At 42.6% G+C, this 18237-nt stretch overlaps 1 protein-coding gene across 4 annotated transcripts in view; it reads right to left on the bottom strand.

Moving 5' to 3' along the window:
- LOC108413141 (adhesion G protein-coupled receptor L1-like) overlaps nucleotides 1-18237 on the bottom strand; it is a 138145-nt gene that overhangs the window by 4248 nt on the left and 115660 nt on the right. For 2 of the 4 annotated variants that reach the window (XM_037543262.1, XM_037543263.1), the window contains 8 exons: nucleotides 17667-17890; nucleotides 15893-15959; nucleotides 13934-14025; nucleotides 13581-13749; nucleotides 12178-12333; nucleotides 10570-10663; nucleotides 4461-4583; nucleotides 2644-2661 (listed from right to left, as the gene is read on the bottom strand). In XM_037543262.1, the coding sequence (XP_037399159.1) occupies nucleotides 2644-2661; nucleotides 4461-4583; nucleotides 10570-10663; nucleotides 12178-12333; nucleotides 13581-13749; nucleotides 13934-14025; nucleotides 15893-15959; nucleotides 17667-17890 (943 nt within the window). The remainder of the gene's footprint in view (nucleotides 1-2643; nucleotides 2662-4460; nucleotides 4584-10569; nucleotides 10664-12177; nucleotides 12334-13580; nucleotides 13750-13933; nucleotides 14026-15892; nucleotides 15960-17666; nucleotides 17891-18237) is intronic. The other 2 variants (XM_037543264.1, XM_037543265.1) reach the window with 2 other exon arrangements.

Raw genomic sequence — 18237 nt, 5'->3', positions numbered from 1 at the left:
CCAAAAGTTTGGAAGAAACACTGATTTTGTATGAATACGAATTTTTGGGTAAGTTATGTGTTTATGAAGCTGGAAATGCAGGGTTTGTTTCTGAATGTGTGCAGTAATAATGTGTGCGGGAAGTGGTTAGTGAGTTGATCCACATGGTTCCTCCATTCAGAAGCTCAGTCAGAGTTTTGAGCATGAAGAAGGATTTTCCCATAGAGTCCGCTATAGTAAAGGCCACTGCATGCACTGCACACAGTACAAAGCACAGCTATTGCACATAGAATGCTTCACAGTGAGAGCTCGTAAACATCAAGCTCATTTTATACTCTACTATTTTGGATTGAATGGAATCAAACTTTCAACATGATTTAGTGAGTTTATCAGGTTTGGTATCATCGAACTAACTCACTACAGCCTCACTGTTTTTCAGCTGAAATGTGTTACGATGTGGCTAAACTAGGAATGGCGTTTGTCTCTCTTACTGACCTTAGACTGGGTCCCTTTCTCAGTGTACATTTCAAGGCAGAGTTAATCTACTATGTTTTTGTGGTGTGGTCATGGTTTTAATTTAATGTGAAAATTGTGCAAAACTGAGAGGTAAGCTGTGGCACTCTAAGAACTCGAGGTGCGCTGGAAGTCGCTGTACATCGACAGCTAAACAGCACATCACAAATAATAGTGTCATGGGCCTGATGACAGTCGCAAGAGCCTGCAGGAAGGTGGGGCCTGAACTCCCAGCCCAGACGAAGCCCTGGGAAGACAGCAGGGAGAGGATGAAGTCTACGACTGGGACTTGAGTGGGGCATTGCTGGTCCCTTCAGGCCACTTTAATTCGCCTCACACTCCATCACAGTTGAAGAGCTGGGGTGGTGATGGAGGCAAAGCAACGAGTTCTCTGTCCCTCTAGGCTCAGGAGCACCTTTAAAAAGAGCAGAGAGAGGCAACAGAGGGAGAGGGACGAGCAGCAGTGGCGGCGACAGCGTGAAGATCTGGAAAGCTCAAGCACTGAAGAGCCACCGAAAAGTGAGTAGCATAGCTTTGGTTCTGTTTCCGTTTCATTTGCTTGTGTTTGGCTAAATGTTAACTGGCTGCTGTGACTCCAGAGCCTGGGGTAGCACAGGGTGTGCTACATTGGTGCTGAAACCCGGGACCAGGGCGCAGACACCAAGGGAGTCTGCACGCCAGAGGAGGAAGCCACTTAACTTTAGTTTTCACGCCAAACACAAACAAATCAAACAAACAAAACCGAAGAAAAGCAGGACATTTTTAGTGGCTTTAAATGAGACTTCAGCACTTTTCATACCCGAGCTTTCCAGCTCTTCAATCTGTCGCCACTGCTGCTGCTCCACCCTCTCTCTCGGTTTCCTCTCTGCTCTTTCAACAAGCTCCTGAGCCGAGAGGGAAAGACAGCTCGTTGCTCCGCCTCCGTCACCACCCCTGCTCTCCGGCTTGACCACCGGGATCGAATGTGAGGCAAATTAAAGCGGCCTCGCTGCAGGACTAGAGGCAGTGCTCCACTCCCTCACAGATCTCATCCTCTTCCTGCTGTCTTTGCAGAGTTTTGTGTGGGCTCGGAGTTTGGGCCCCGCCTTCCCGCCCCTTTCTCACACCAAATATATTCCGGAACAAATTATTTTGGGTAAACTGAATGTTACTGAATGTGTTGTGTTGGCTGTTGGAAAATTACCTTAATCAGTAATATTTTTGAACTCCAATTATGCAATTTTCCCACTCAGCCCAGATACACTTGATCAGCCAAGATAAATTCTGCGGCTTTAATTTAGAACGGGAGCTGTGAAGCTAACGCTAACATACAATAGACGTCAATAGTCACCCAAATCTTTTCTGTAAATACATGTCAGAAACGTCTCTCCAGCTGCTTCTAGGTCTGTATTAAGGTTGCAGAGACCTGTGAGGTATAAAATGAGCATGACCAGGTGCCAATATCCGACTCCCCTTTGAGTTCATGCACATCATGCCGGCAAATGGACTAATAATTAAATAATTAAATTTTATAAATAGCTGTTTAACCTTGATTTTTTTTACCTGAACATGCATGTTTGTGAATGCAAACAAAAGGATTTTCGCAGTGTTCAGCTACAACACGTCTACAGGTCTATGCCACCTCAATAAAGTTCCTGGGGTTTGAGTGGGTTGAGAAAAGTTCTGTGGTTTTAAGATTTCGGTGACTACTGGCTTTTACAGTTAGCAATGTGAGCCTTGTAGCTCTCACACTGAGCTGAAGCGGCTGGAGAACTCTGTACCTGTAAAGAAATAACTGCTTTCCATATTTTTGGCCTGACAATAAATAAAGCATCACAAGGGCATTACGTCAATGCGCCAATGCAAAGATCAACTGGTATCACTTCAAAATGCACAATAACAACATCAAGGTCCAAATCCAATGGAGCTGTTAGTTCATGAGGTCAGCCGAATAGACACAAATAAACATAACACAAAGTTCAACACAAAGGAGATGAAATGTTAACGCAAGTCCTTTCATGCATTTTGCACGACAACGGCAGACAAAGGAGAGACGCGTGAGGAGGCTGCTGTGTAATTAGGCCATTATATTCACTGAAGCAGCGACATGAACATATACAACACACATAGAGACGGAAAGATCAAAGAAATGCCATAACAGAGGCTCCATACTTGAGTTTCTGAAGGTACCTGCAGGTCAGAGAGAGAAAGAGACAAATATACACAGATAGAGTGAGACATAGAGTGAGACAGATACAGTGAGAAATAGAGCAAAAAGCAAGAACAGATACACCAACAACAAACAAACACCCAGCTGTGTAGCTAGAACTGAGTGTAAAATAACACATCCAACCACACAAAGACACACATACAGTACTGTGCGCGGACCTCAGCATCGCTGAATGTGCTTAGGATTATCTTAAACGCTGGACTTAATGTAGAACTGCTAATTCACCCTTTAACCCTGGAGATCGGCGCAGACTGTTGGTCACCACAGCAACGCAGACAACAGTCTCGCCCAGCTAGTAGCGAATGAAACGGCAAAGAGAGAGATTTAAGACGGACACAAAAAAATGTGTCTTGTCAAGTAAAACGATCTTACATACAGTCAACAGATCTAACATTTCTCCTGTTGAGATTGTTATAAGCTTAATTTAAGACTATTTCACCTATTTCTAGACATTGTCTACTTGTTTTAAGTCATTTTATGGTCACACTGCATTTGGATGGTCGTCTATAGATGATCTACTTATATTTTAGTGATAGTTGATTATCAACATTAACGTTAAGATTAGATTTAGAAGTGGGTAAAGGTTTTGCCTTGAGGTTAGGATTAGGGTTAGGTTTAGGGTTTGGGACCGATTTAAGAGAATCGTTCACCTGCAACTTCAAAGTCTGCAGCAGTTAATACATATGTAGTGGAAACTTAGTTAAAAATAGACTGAACATCTACAGTGGACCATCCTTGTAAAGTGTAAAGGATAGTGAGAGAATCTTACTTAATAAAATGACTCAAAACAAGTAAAAAGTGTCTAGAAATAAGTTAGATCATCTTACAATAAGTGCACATCCATCTCAAAACGGAAAATATTCGACATATCGGCTCGATTTAACATCACTTCACTCGAAAAGAAGCACTGTTTTTGCAGGGCATGGGTAATTTAGAGGACTCATTTGCGTCTGTAATCACTCCGGCTGGTTTCCCGATACATTTAAGGTGCAACGAGAAACTGTCAAACACTAAAAACTCACAAAGACGAAGTCAGTTTCTGGTTCGAATTTTCCCGTTCCACCTTAAATGGTACATGAGGCACCAGAATGTAACTGCGGCGGTGGAACGGGAAAATTAGAGCAAGAAGCTGGTGAGTGAGATGCGACTTCAGCCTCAGAGAAAAGTTAAATGCTGAGAGACCTTTTATAAGAAAAGGTTTCCTGCTGGAGATGTGAGAAAAGCGGCTGTAGCTGAGCTGAAGCTCAAAGTAGAGCAGAGTGAGTCTGAGTTTTTGTTTATATTATATTTTTTAGCCTGTACTCGTACTTTAACTCATACTGAGACAGATTCACAGCCAAGATAGATAAAACGTTGTGGCTCCCAAGGTGGTTAGATTTTAATTGATAGGACAAAATGTCTGTTCTTAACATCTGGACTTAACCAAATTCTAAGACTGAGCTTTGGAGGCGAGTCTGCAGATTCTTTGAGGAGCTGAAGGTGAGTCTCCTGAGAAGAACGGAAGCTGGAATAAAGATAAAGAGGGACTCGCTGACTGAACAGAGCTGAGAGTAGATTTAATATGTTTTTTGTTTTTTTCTGACAACGAAAAATGAATAACTTGTACTTTATGGCTGTTTTGACTGGAAATTAATTAAATAACAGGGGGGGGGGGTCTTAGACTTCTGCACAGTACTGTATACACACACGCTTGCACACACATACACATATATACATTATATACACACACACACACACACACACACACACACACACTGACCAGTAGAGTTGAAGACTGCTGTTGAAGATGGGTTGAAGGTTTCTGCCAAAAGTGTATTATAGGGGGAGGAGCCAGAACGAGTCTGCAGCACAGGATTGGCCAGCAGGTGATTACCCATAGTTCCTGAGATTCAAATAAAATTAAAACCCAACAAAATATCAGCCAGTCACCTTTTAAAGTCTTACTGAGTCAAGCTGAGCCTTTTACAGTGGCCCGCAAGTTCATGCACGTGGGCAGTTTGGGCGCTTGTGACGTCACGCCTGAGGAAGTGACTCTAAAACAAATGAATTCATTTATGTTCAATGACATTTTTATAAAAACTGAAATATTCTGTTAACAGATTGAGTAAAAACATGAAGTTGCTGCTAAACTTTCAGCATTAGCTAGAAAACAGTGCAAAGTTGGCTTAGTTACTGATCTTAGACTGAACTACTGAATTAATGCGACACTCGACCTTCAGCAGAAAGATTATTTTGGGACACTGAAAATTATACTGAACTTTTTTTCTCAATTAAATAAAAATCACTGGATAAAAATATTACAGCCAAAAATACTTAAAACAACATCCTCTTGCTAGACCAGCACCAAACTAGGGATGCACTGAAAGTTCAGCTGGAAATGGCGAGAAACGGCGTTGGACCCGTGTGCGGTGTTCAGGGCTGTGGGACTCGTTTTCAATGTTTATGAAAAGAAAGAAATGATGATTTGTTATTTCAGCCTCAGACTCTTGGACTTTGATCATTTCCTGTGCAGAACATATAAAATGACCCATTTTCAGAGCTTCACTCTGTCCACACATTTATACTACACAGTGGTGCTGGGCTGAACCCGCGGGGAGTAAAAGTGTGGAGGTGCTGTGTCCTTCACTCTGTTCTCCTCCTACATGGCCTGCTGTTAGTGCGTGTTTGTAAGTGTGTCTCTGTGTGTGTGTGTTTGTATAAGTGTGTGTGTGAGTGTGTTTGGATAAGAGTGTGTGTGTCTGTGTGTGTGTGTGTGTATGCATTTGTGTGTGTTTGTATAAGTGTGTGTCTCTGTGTGTGTGTGTTTGTATAAGTGTGTGTGTTTGTGTGTTTGTATAAGTGTGTGTTTGTGTGTTTGTATAAGTGTGTGTGTGTGTGTTTGTATAAGTGTGTGTGTGTGTGTGCGCGTATGTGTGTGTTTGTATAAGTGTGTGTGTGTGCGCACGTGTGTGTTTGTATAAGTGTGTGTGTGTGTGTGTGTGTGTGCACGCATGTGTGTGTTTGTATAAGTGTGTGTGTGTGTGTGTGCGTGTGTGTTTGTATAAGTGTGTGTGTGTGTGTGTGTGCGCGCGCGCATGTGTGTGTTTGTATAAGTGTGTGTGTGTGTGTGCGTGTGTGTTTGTATAAGTGTGTGTGTGTGTGTGTGTGTTACTCTAACCTGTAAATAGAGCACAATATAGAAATATGTCCACATATGCAGTCGAGACTGACGCGGCTTTTTTCTGAATTTCTACAAACTCCATTTCATTTTATAGTAAATGAGTTTGGGCTGGTTTATGTTTATGAACAGACGCCTACAGATCAACATAGTAAAGGAGCTCATCTGTGATCCTGAGTTTAAAGCCAGTTTTTATTCAACTTAAACTTGGAACTAAGTTGTAAATAAATCTGAAACTGAAACTTTGCTTGTGTGTAAAAAGTGATTTCAGAGCCACTCGGTTCTCCCTGATGGAAACTGTTTACCTTCAGTGTTTTGTGCTTCTGATCATTTTAATAGACGTCAGCGTCACTAATTAATGACCTTCTATTAAAAGACTGGTTTACCAAGAGAGACGCTGGAGGACTTTCACCTGAAATGAGTTCATGAAGCCAGTCTGGTTATAAAAATGATAACAGGACATCAGAGCCAGAATTACTCTTTTAGTACTTTTACTTTATACTTAAGTACATTTGAAGGGAAATACTTTAGTACTTTTACTCAAGTGGAGGTGTAAAGGGAGGAACTTCTACTTTTACTGGAGGAATATTTTACCGCTACTTTAACTCAAGCACATGATTTATGTACTTCATCCACCACTGTTCATTCCTATAATGTAAGAAAAACTAGTTTATATTATTTACCATGTAATTCTCTGTATTCGTTCTATGAAACTACTTCATGATAAGCCTTAGATTATAATGCGCCTGGATTTGAAGAGGGTTAGTGATAAAAGCTCTTTAGCCAGATAAGGACAAAGTTGAGCTTTTGCATTTGGACACGTTGCATAAGAGTGAAGACAGATGGGAAAAAAGAGAGCAGCGAGTGCAGAAAGTGAGAGATGCATTACAGAGAACAGAAGCAGATCAGAGGAGAGGCGACAGTGAAGCAGACAGGCGGACGGACAGATGGACACTGACATCGACACAGGCGGACAGAAGACAGTGTAGACAGACAGATGGGCAGGCAGGCATACAGACAGATTGCTGGATAGATGGAAACATGACAGATGAGCAGACAAAGACAGCCAGTCAGAGAGATGGACATGATGTGGTTGTGGGAGAACGTCCCAAAGAAGTGCACTGTGGACGGCTAGCGCTCAACTACCATTCAGCTGAATTCAGACGTATGTATGCAGGACTGTTTACAACAGACAACAACACAAAACAGCTTCATGGAAATCTGGGGCTAATGCCCTCGTAAATCACTGAAGGCAACAGAGTCAGGAGAAACTCGACAATAACAGGAGGAAGAACCACGGAGAGGAACCAAGGCTTAAATGGAGAAACTCGACAATAACAGGAGGAAGAACCTCGGAGAGGAACCAAGGCTTAAATGGAGAAACTCGACAATAAAAGGAGGAAGAACCACAGAGAGGAACCAAGGCTTAAAGGGAGAAACTCGCCAAGAACAGGAGGAAGAACCATGGAGAGGAATCAAGGCTTAAATAGTGAAACTTACCAAGAACAGGAGGAAGAACCACGGAGAGGAACCAAGACTTAAATGGAGAAACTCGACAAGAACAGGAGGAAGAACCACAGAGAGGAACCAAGACTTAAGTGGAGAAACTGGCCAAGAATAAAAACCACGGAGAGGAACCAAGGCTTAAATGGAGAAACTCGACAATAACAGGAGGAAGAACCACGGAGAGGAACCAAGGCTTAAATGGAGAAACTCGACAATAACAGGAGGAAGAACCTCGGAGAGGAACCAAGGCTTAAATGGAGAAACTCGACAATAACAGGAGGAAGAACCACAGAGAGGAACCAAGGCTTAAAGGGAGAAACTCGCCAAGAACAGGAGGAAGAACCATGGAGAGGAACCAAGGCTTAAATGGAGAAACTCGACAATAACAGGAGGAAGAACCACGGAGAGGAACCAAGGCTTAAATGGAGAAACTCAACAATAACAGGAGGAAGAACCACGGAGAGGAATCAAGGCTTAAATAGTGAAACTTACCAAGAACAGGAGGAAGAACCACGGAGAGGAACCAAGACTTAAATGGAGAAACTCGACAAGAACAGGAGGAAGATCCACAGAGAGGAACCAAGACTTAAGTGGAGAAACTGGCCAAGAATAAAAACCAGGGAGAGGAACCAAGTCTTAAACGGAGAAATTCGCCAAGAACAGGAGGAAAAACCACAGAGAGGAACCAAGACTTAAGTGGAGAAACTGGCCAAGAATAAGAACCACAGAGAGGAACCAAGACTTAAATGCAGAAACTCCCTAAGAGCTTGATGAAGAACCACTGAGAGAAACCAAGACTCAGTTGGGGGAACCTCCCTAAGAGCATGAAAAAAAATCACTGAGAGAAACCAAGACTCAGAAGGAGAAACTTCCTAAGAGCATGAGAAAGAACCACTGAAAGGAACCAAGACTCGGAAGGAGAACCTTCCTAAGAGCATGAAAAAGAACCACTGAGAGGAACAAGATTTGAAGGTGCAGTGTGTAAGATTCAGTGGGATCTGGTGGTGAGGTGGCAGGTTGCAACAAACTGAACCCCCTCCCTCACCCCTCCCTTACCAAGCGTGTAGTAGAACCTACGGTAGCCACCAGGTTTTTCTGTTGTCGTCTGTTCTGATTTCGGTTTGCTTCTTGATGTTTCCTCTTCTTTGCCAGTGAGGATTCAGCCTCTCTCACTTTCTCTTGTGCTAAGCAATAAGTCTGATCCTCCACTCAACTGAAGTTTATATCTTCTGCACAGGTACCGAGACATTTAACCAGCCCATTAAACAATGGACGGTCACAATTACATAGACTGGACTGATGCCAAGACATGACAAGTACCAGGTGTGACAAACATGACCAAGTAGAGATAGACAAAGATAGGCAGAACAGAATGTTCTAGGTACAATCACATCGCATGCATGGTACACCACACATAATACTGAATATCATAGCATATCGCTGTGGTTGGAAGAAAACCTTGTATCTCCAAAATGTTAACTTTACAGGAGAAGGAAAAAACCTGCTTTACTTTTAATGGAAGTCAATGGAACCAGACGTCTTTCCAAGTCATTTTGGGCCATTTCTTTTGGTCCATTCATCATGAAATTTATACAGCGTATAAAGGGTATCAAGTATTTTCAAACAATGCCAAAAACTGAAAAATGACAAAAATTGAGACACAAGGTTCTTCTGACAGCAGCGATATAACACAGGACTGTAGCACGACACAGCAGTACATCCCTTCAGTTTACTACACTCCATTTCTGCTAACAGCTTCCCCTTAATCTTACACTCTGTGCATTTACAAGGAGAAACTGCTTAAGAGCATGATGAAGAACCTCTAAGAGAAACCAAGACTCAAAAAGGGAACCCATCCTCCTCTACTCTTCACGTTTTGATATCAACATCACCCAGCTGAAGCGAAAGGCCTTCAGCACCATTGACAGCGAACCAATTAGAGTTTCATCAGACCCATCAGAGAACCTACAGAGCAGATGGTCCACACGGTCATTCTGACAGATTGCAACACATTACAGGAGGTGAAGAGGCCAACATGCCCTTCTTTGTTAATTGCACTATAAAATCGAATAGACTGCACAGACAGAAGCTTGAATGATGGCAATGCTGGGATAAAGTGAGGAACTGGAGAAGACATGATGGCTGGATTAGCTGGATGACCTACCGAACCTACAGACTGATCAATGGATAACGATACATGGAAGGAGAGGACAGACGACACAATGCCACATCTTCTTACATTAGAACCTTGGGTATCAGTTGGTACCGATTTGTTTAGCTTTAAAATTTGCTGTTTTCATTAAATCACTTCACTTACTGGTGATTGTTACAATTTTTCTTGTTCATTTAAGGACTATGCCGCCTTACAACGGCCTGCATGAACCTCGACACCACGAGCGGATTAGGATGAGCATGGGCAGTCCTCCACCATTAACCATTTGAGCTGCCAGTGTTTGAATCCTGAGCCCACTATTTGGTTACTTGTATGGAAAGACAGAGAAAATATACAGGCAAACTGCTGATTTTATGTTTTAACCTGCTACTCCACTCATACTTGTGAGTAAACATGTTCTACGGTGCTGCAAATGGCACTTTGTAGCAAAGTGTATTAGATTATATTGGCTGCATGACCGGTTGTGGTGTAGCTTTATCGCTTACTGGGCTAACTAGGTCAGGCCAGCTAGGGCCAGAAACGATGGAATTCTATTTCTCGGGCAAATTAACATGTTGGCGTATCGTCCACCTGTAAGAAGACGAGTCCCCATGAGCATCTGGTACTGTACTGGTTAGCTGTATTAGGGCTCATGAGCTCATCTGAAGAGGCAGCCTCTGCACAAACACTCTACTGAAGTCTTTTTGGCCCTCTGATCCTCTGAGTGCTGCCACGTTTTTTGTGCAACACCGGTGCTGTCACCTAAAAAAGTAAGCATGCAAACCTACATTGTTCCTGCTCAGAGTTTTCTCCCCATGTGTTTAACCTATTGTTTGTCAATTAAGCCATTGCTCCAACATCACAACTACTCAAAATACGTAACGCTGACCCATACCCATCAATATAGATACCTCTAATGGAGAGGTAGACACACAGACAGGAGGGCAGACAGAAACAAAGACGCACATAAAGATAGATAGATAGATAGATAGATAGATAGGTAGATAGATAGATAGATAGATAGATAGATAGATAGATAAACAGGACTATTACCTCTATTGAGGGTGGGTGTGTTATTGAGGTCAGCCATAAAGGAAGACTCAGTCTGTCTGCGTACCGTGTCGTTCCACATCCTTCTGATTCGACTCTGCACACAAACACAGACACAGGTTTGAATTTTACTGTGATTTCTACGATTACAGTTACCACATCAATCAGTTATCACATTAGCACACTGGTAGTAAGACTACCCTCACCACTAGTTACCACTAGGGTACATTCACACTGCAGGTAAAAGTTGACCAAGACTGATTCTCACCACATCTGATTTTTGTTTTGTTTGGCTGTTCACGATGTCTTTTAAACGTGATCTGTATTCGACATCAGGCAGAAGAACAGAGCTTCATGCTGCGTCACACGGCTCTTCCAGAGGTAAACAACCACAACTGCCAACAAACGCCACTCGCTCCGGGAGGATCAGGTTCATTGTCACCAGCATCACAGGAGCCATCATGGAGCTTCATTGACTGACAGCTGGGCTCAGCACCCAGAATGTGTTCAAGCCGTAAAAAGGGCGCGGTCACTTCTTCGGTTCACGTCCTCGGATTCTCTAAACTTTGCTTCCAGACTTTTAGCTGTTCTTTGGCGCTGCAGCCTCGATCTCCTGCGGCCATGTTCTACATTTCTTTCGAAATCTCTTTGATCTCGGAGCGGCTGCGATGAGTCTCTTCTAGGTTTTGGGACAGAAACTTCAGACTCAATGTTTATGAGTCTAAGCAGCACAGAATTATGACGATAGTCGAGTTGGATTGATGTAAAAGTCGCATGAATTCCGATCTGGCTGTTGACTGAGTCGCACTGCTGCAGATCGGATACGGATCGGATACCACATACAAAAGCGTCTCAAATCGGAATTGAAAATGTCGGATTCAGTGTGTTTATCACACATCGAGAAAAAGATCAGATTTAGGCCTCGAATAAAGCCATAGAGACCACTCATTTCCTGTAGGACACCTTTAGATCCCACTAGGAAACCATCAAATGTATCTGGAATCCTGACAATTGGTAAGACATTAGAATCATTTACACTGTGATATCAGCCCATCAGGAAAACAGAGAAAACCATTACTGACTACTGGACACCACCAGGAGCTACCAGAAACCTACCAGTTTCTCTGAACTTTTCTTCAGCACTGTAGTTTATTAATGGGTATTAATTAGATCATAAATACCTTATTAAAGCATTACAAGTAGTTATGCATACGTGTAAATGAAAAAGGGTGGTGCTTGCCAAACGTTGAGCCCTACACTGCTTAAGCCCACTCATTACTTCTCTCACTTTGTCTTCTCCATCAGTCCACCTTCAACAATTCCACTCAAATGTGGCATTTTCTGTCAAATTTAGAGCACAATTTTTATTGGCGTCAGGTTTTGCAAACATATTGTTTAACATGCTGAGAAAAAAACATGATATATAGAATGTGCCATAACTTTTTTTCCTATGGTTTACTTTATTATGCAATTGTGCAGTAAAACGTCCAGAAGTGTCTCTGTAGAGGATGTGTTTGAGCTGGGGCGCCCAAACTTTTGCACACGAGTGTGTGTACTGTACGTGTCTGTGTGTGGTGTGTTTTCGTGTGTGTGTGTGTGTGTGTGGATTACCTGTCTGTGTGCTGGAGCGTGTCTGGATTGGCCCCCGCTGTAATAGCGGTTGTTGCCGCGGTGGGCGGAGCTCTTGAGGGAACCGTGGGAACCAGCCGAGGAGGCGTGACCGCAGCAGGACGATTGACGGAAGCATTTACCGTATTCCTTCTGAACCTGAACATGGGTCGTTAACAGCGGTCAGTAACCAGCCAGTGATCAAAGAGGACTGTACTACTGATTGACGTGATCTTTCATAGATACAGGCTTTACTGACCACTGGAAAAAATGTATTAATAATAATAATCATATAAATTAGAAATGACATATAAGCACTGGGGCTATAGGTAGAGGCAAAAATGAGTGATACTGTACGAAAGTCAGAGACACTTAACTTATTAAATTTCCTGTCAAAAAACTCAAGAACTAAATATAATACATATCAGCCGTTCAGTGCTCAGCGAGTCCCTCTCTCTCTTCATTCCAGCTTCCGTTCTTCTCAGGAGCCTCACTTTCAGCTCCGCAAAGAACCTGCAGACACGCCTCCAAAGCTCAGTCTGAGAAGCTGGTTGATGATCAAACCCATTCAGTGGTGCTGAGGTCTGGACTCTGGGGTGGTCAGTCCATCGTTCAGCTTCTCTGTTTGGTGTGTCCGTCTCCTTTTCTCAGTGAGGTTCTTCTTGATCAGCTACACGTCCTTTCAGACCCACAGCGCCGAGTGGTCTTCTGACAGTGGAAGGATGGACAGAAGGATGGACACCTGTGGATGTTTTCAGATCTGAAGCAGCTTGATCTTCTCCTCCCTCTCAGGGATCAAAGCTTTCAGTGCTGTTTATCTGATGGGGGCAGTGTTGGGGTCAGCCAGCTCTTCCAGGTGGTTGTTAGGAGGAACATTTTCTCAGTTTGGAAACTCACTTTTTTTATTAACAGCATTTTTGGCTGACGCTCTTATCCAGAGCGACTTACAATTTGATCATTTTACACAAATGGCCTGACTGCATGTCTTTGGACTGTGGGAGGAAACCGGAGAACCCGGAGGAAACCCACGCAGACACGAGGAGAACATGCAAACTCCACACAGAGAGGACCCCGGTCGCCCAGCCGGGGAATCGAACCCAGGCCCTCCTTGCTGTGAGGCGACAGTGCTACCCACCACGCCACCGTGCCGCCTATTTTTTTTTCACTTTCCTTACTCAAGTGGATTATATCATCTAACCTCTTCACAAATATCTCCTTATAAATGAATAACTTGAACGTAACGGCTGTTTTGACAGTGAATTAAACAAATAAATGGTCTCTGACCGCTGCACAGTACTGCATATGAGCTAAAAAAGGGGCTAAGCAACGAAACACTTGAAGTCTAGAGATATTACCCGATATGAGAAGCTCGTCGGACATGGTTTGAGTGTAAAGTGCGAGTGTACCTTCTTCTGCAGGGCGCAGTGGAAGATGAAGATGAAAAGGCCGTGCAGGGCGTTGAAGGAAGTGAAGAGATAGGCCATCACCACGTTGTACTCGTTAATGAAGAGCAGGCCGAAAATCCATGTTAAAGTGACCAACAACAGCAGAGTGACCGAACTAACTGTCCAACACCTACAGAGAGGGACAGAAAGACGAAAGGAATAAAAAAAGGCATGAAAAAGCCCTGAAAGCAAAAGAAGACAAGAAACTATAACCAACATTTTCACTGAACCAATTTATGACCCATTAAAAATACCATAAACTGGCACTATATCCCTCCAACACCCTCCCCCCAGGACACTAGCCCCTCCCATACTTGATGTTGTCAAAGCGACTGGAGTCGGGCTTGAGCACGGTGGAGTGGCGGATCATCCTGTGCACGGTGATGACCAGGACAGCAAGGTTCAGCTAGGGGTCAGGGAACAAAGTGTAAATATGAGTTCACACACTTCATAAAAATAAATAATGACTCAAAAAGCACTCTTGAAATGAAACAGTAGAAGCCGTGTCGCCCCCTACGCTTCCTGTAGTGTATTACAGTCTGTCAGAGCGACTGTGTGGATCATATGAACATTATAGAGCTTTTTAAATGAAACAGTAGAAGCCGTATCGCCCCCTACGCTTCCTGTAGTGTATTACAGTCTGTCAGAGCGACTGTGTGGATCATATGAACATTATAGAGCTTTTTAAATGAAACAGTAGAAGCCGTATCACCCCCTACGCTTCCTGTAGTGTATTACAGTCTGGCAGAGTGACTGTGTGGATCATATGAACATTATAGAGCTTTTTAAATGAAACAGTAGAAGCCGTATCGCCCCCTACGCTTCCTGTAGTGTATTACAGTCTGTCAGAGCGACTGTGTGGATCATATGAACATTATAGAGCTTTTTAAATGAAACAGTAGAAGCCGTATCGCCCCCTACGCTTCCTGTAGTGTATTACAGTCTGTCAGAGCGACTGTGTGGATCATATGAACATTATAGAGCTTTTTAAATGAAACAGTAGAAGCCGTATCGCCCCCTACGCTTCCTGTAGTGTATTACAGTCTGTCAGAGCGACTGTGTGGATCATATGAACATTATAGAGCTTTTTAAATGAAACAATAGAAGCCGTATCGCCCCCTACGCTTCCTGTAGTGTATTACAGTCTGTCAGAGCGACTGTGTGGATCATATGAACATTATAGAGCTTTTTAAATGAAACAGTAGAAGCCGTATCGCCCCCTACGCTTCCTGTAGTGTATTACAGTCTGTCAGAGCGACTGTGTGGATCATATGAACATTATAGAGCTTTTTAAATGAAACAGTAGAAGCCGTATCGCCCCCTACGCTTCCTGTAGTGTATTACAGTCTGTCAGAGCGACTGTGTGGATCATATGAACATTACAGAGCTTTTTAAATGAAACAGTAGAAGCCGTATCGCCCCCTACGCTTCCTGTAGTGTATTACAGTCTGTCAGAGTGACTGTGTGGATCATATGAACATTATAGAGCTTTTTAAATGAAACAGTAGAAGCCGTATCGCCCCCTACGCTTCCTCTAGTGTATTACAGTCTGTCAGAGCGACTGTGTGGATCATATGAACATTATAGAGCTTTTTAAATGAAACAGTAGAAGCCGTATCGCCCCCTACGCTTCCTGTAGTGTATTACAGTCTGTCAGAGCGACTGTGTGGATCATATGAACATTATAGAGCTTTTTAAATGAAACAGTAGAAGCCGTATCGCCCCCTACGCTTCCTGTAGTGTATTACAGTCTGTCAGAGCGACTGTGTGGATCATATGAACATTATAGAGCTTTTTAAATGAAACAGTAGAAGCCGTATCGCCCCCTACGCTTCCTGTAGTGTATTACAGTCTGTCAGAGCGACTGTGTGGATCATATGAACATTATAGAGCTTTTTAAATGAAACAGTAGAAGCCGTATCGCCCCCTACGCTTCCTGTAGTGTATTACAGTATGTCAGAGCGACTGTGTGGATCATATGAACATTATAGAGCGTTTTAAATGAAACAGTAGAAGCCGTATCGCCCCCTACGCTTCCTGTAGTGTATTACAGTCTGTCAGAGCGACTGTGTGGATCATATGAACATTATAGAGCTTTTTAAATGAAACAGTAGAAGCCGTATCGCCCCCTACGCTTCCTGTAGTGTATTACAGTCTGTCAGAGCGACTGTGTGGATCATATGAACGTTATACAGCATTCTAGATTATATTAGTATTATACAGTGTTTAAAATGGAAATAGAAGTTGTGTAATGTTGATTATTTGTAGCTTACCAGGATAACGAGGGAGACAGGACCAATGAACATCCATATGAAGTAGTTATCCACGCTGAGCCAGCAACTACACAACAAAACGTACGTTAACTCACAGCTATTCAGTGTAGTAGCTTAATGCACACATATACTCAGTTCTGTTCTACTTAGGCTTAAATTAAGCTCATGTTGATTGACCCTCCTTGGTCCCCCACCATGAAAACTCCTTAAAAGGCCTCCTCTCACATATCGTTTTTAATTATTTCTCACTCGCAGCTCATCAAAACAAGTGGAGGAATTGCTTGAAAAGTACAAATTCTACAATACCTTGACATTTATTGCCATTAGCAGTTATTTTTTGACATTTAGACAAACAGAAAAAGGACAGAAGTGCAGAACTGAAGCTGTCTATACACAAAAATGTACATCATTATGTAATGAGGGTAAATGGGGGGCAGTCGTGGGCTGGAGGTTAGGTTCGATCCCCAGAGCCGACAGCACATGACTGAGGTGTCCTTGAGCAAGACACCTAACCCCCAACTGCTCCCCGGGCGCTGTGGATTGGGCTGCCCACCTCTCCGGGCAAGTGTGCTCACTGCCCCCTAGTGTTGATGGGTTAAATGGGGAGGTGAAATTTCCCCGTTGTGCGACTAATAAGGGTCTCTTAATCTTAATTAACGGTGTAATTATGTTTACACACTGGCACTTTACATTGTGCTGGTTCTTTTGTTAGTCTGTTGCTCATTGATTTATCCGTAGTTCAGGAAACACTGTCCAGCACTGTTTTTTTTTTCTTTTTACTGAATATGGACATTGCTGAATCTGCCCTGTTTTGGATGTAAATGAGATTTCAGACTCGATGTACTTCGGTGATAAACTAAGTCATGGCATTGCAAATAAACCTGCATTACCACAGATCAGCTAAACAAGGAAAATATGTTAATGGTGTAAAAAAAAATAAGTATGATAACACTTTCTATAAGACCTATATTGAAAATGAGTTCGAAATGTGCAGTAACAAAGCTTTGTAAGCATTCTTAACTTTGGCCTCATACGGCTGTTATAATGCATTATAGTTCATTCTGTGTCACTATCCTTATGTAATTCCTTTCAAAACCTATATAATTATAAAGCACCTATAATGCGCATATATATATATCGCTGCCGATGGAACAAAACCTCTCTTCTCCATTTTTGCTGTTTTCTATTTTTTTTACATAATCTGAAAGTACCTTTGTCCTTTATATGGTGTCAAACCTTCATGATGAATGGGCCAAAAATGACATAGAAATATGTCCAGTCCCATTGATTTACATTAAAAGCAAAGTAGGTTTTTTCCTTCTCCTGTAAAGTTACTATTGTGGAGATACGAGGTTTTGTTCTGACAACAGCGATGTAAATGTTAATGTATCTCTGCTTTGATCATCAGTTTAAAAATGTGTTTACATCTCATTAAAACAATAAGGTTTGTGGTACAATACAGCAATAATCCCTTTTATAAAGCTTATATATTACTGAGTCCTGTACATGCACTGGCCATTAAAATGAACAGTGACATTAGTGCTATTCCAGTCTTATGACAGTCTTATGATGAGTCTATGAATGCTATCTTACAAGCCATTGTTACACAGTGACTAATGAATAGAACTAGTGTCATCAGTAACTTGCTGTGTAACTCTGACAGCACAAGTCGTTATGCAATCAATTATGTAATATTCTGACTAATATTCTGCTGAAGAGTTGCTGCGAAAAGAAATGACCGTAGCAGCTCTAGACTAGATACGGACGGACTCACGCTCTGGGGCTGCCGCCGTAGCTCCTGTAGTCGATGGCGGCGGAGATGGCCACCACCAGCAGGGGGAAGCCATAAGCAGAGAGGTAATAATACTTCCTGCGGGACGTCTCGCTCTCAAACACTTCCACCAGCAGAACGTACAGCTGCACAGCTTCTACACACAGCCAGCAGAACGCGGACAGCAGGAAGAAATGGAGGAAACCGGCCAGAACTGGACACACCACCTACACACACATACACACACCATATACACTTCAACCCTGATATGAAAACCCTTCAAACCGTATAAACTCACTGAGACCTTTACAGAACATTCCTCCCATTAGCGACAGCAGCACTTTGACCACTTTAATGAATCATATTCCTCTGGCATTCATACTACAACCACATCTCCAAACAAGTTGGGATGCTGTGGAAAAAATATGATGAGCAAATCATTTACATTATATATTTAACTGAAAATAGGGCAAAGACAACGAATCAAATGCTGCATATTGAGAAATTATATTATTATATGCCGATTTTGAATTTGATACCAACAACATGTTCCAAGAAAGTTGGGACGGGGGCC

The sequence above is a fragment of the Pygocentrus nattereri genome, chromosome 12 (genome assembly GCF_015220715.1).
Source record: "Pygocentrus nattereri isolate fPygNat1 chromosome 12, fPygNat1.pri, whole genome shotgun sequence".
Classification (NCBI taxonomy): domain Eukaryota; kingdom Metazoa; phylum Chordata; class Actinopteri; order Characiformes; family Serrasalmidae; genus Pygocentrus; species Pygocentrus nattereri.
This window is presented reverse-complemented; position numbering and strand designations above follow the sequence as displayed.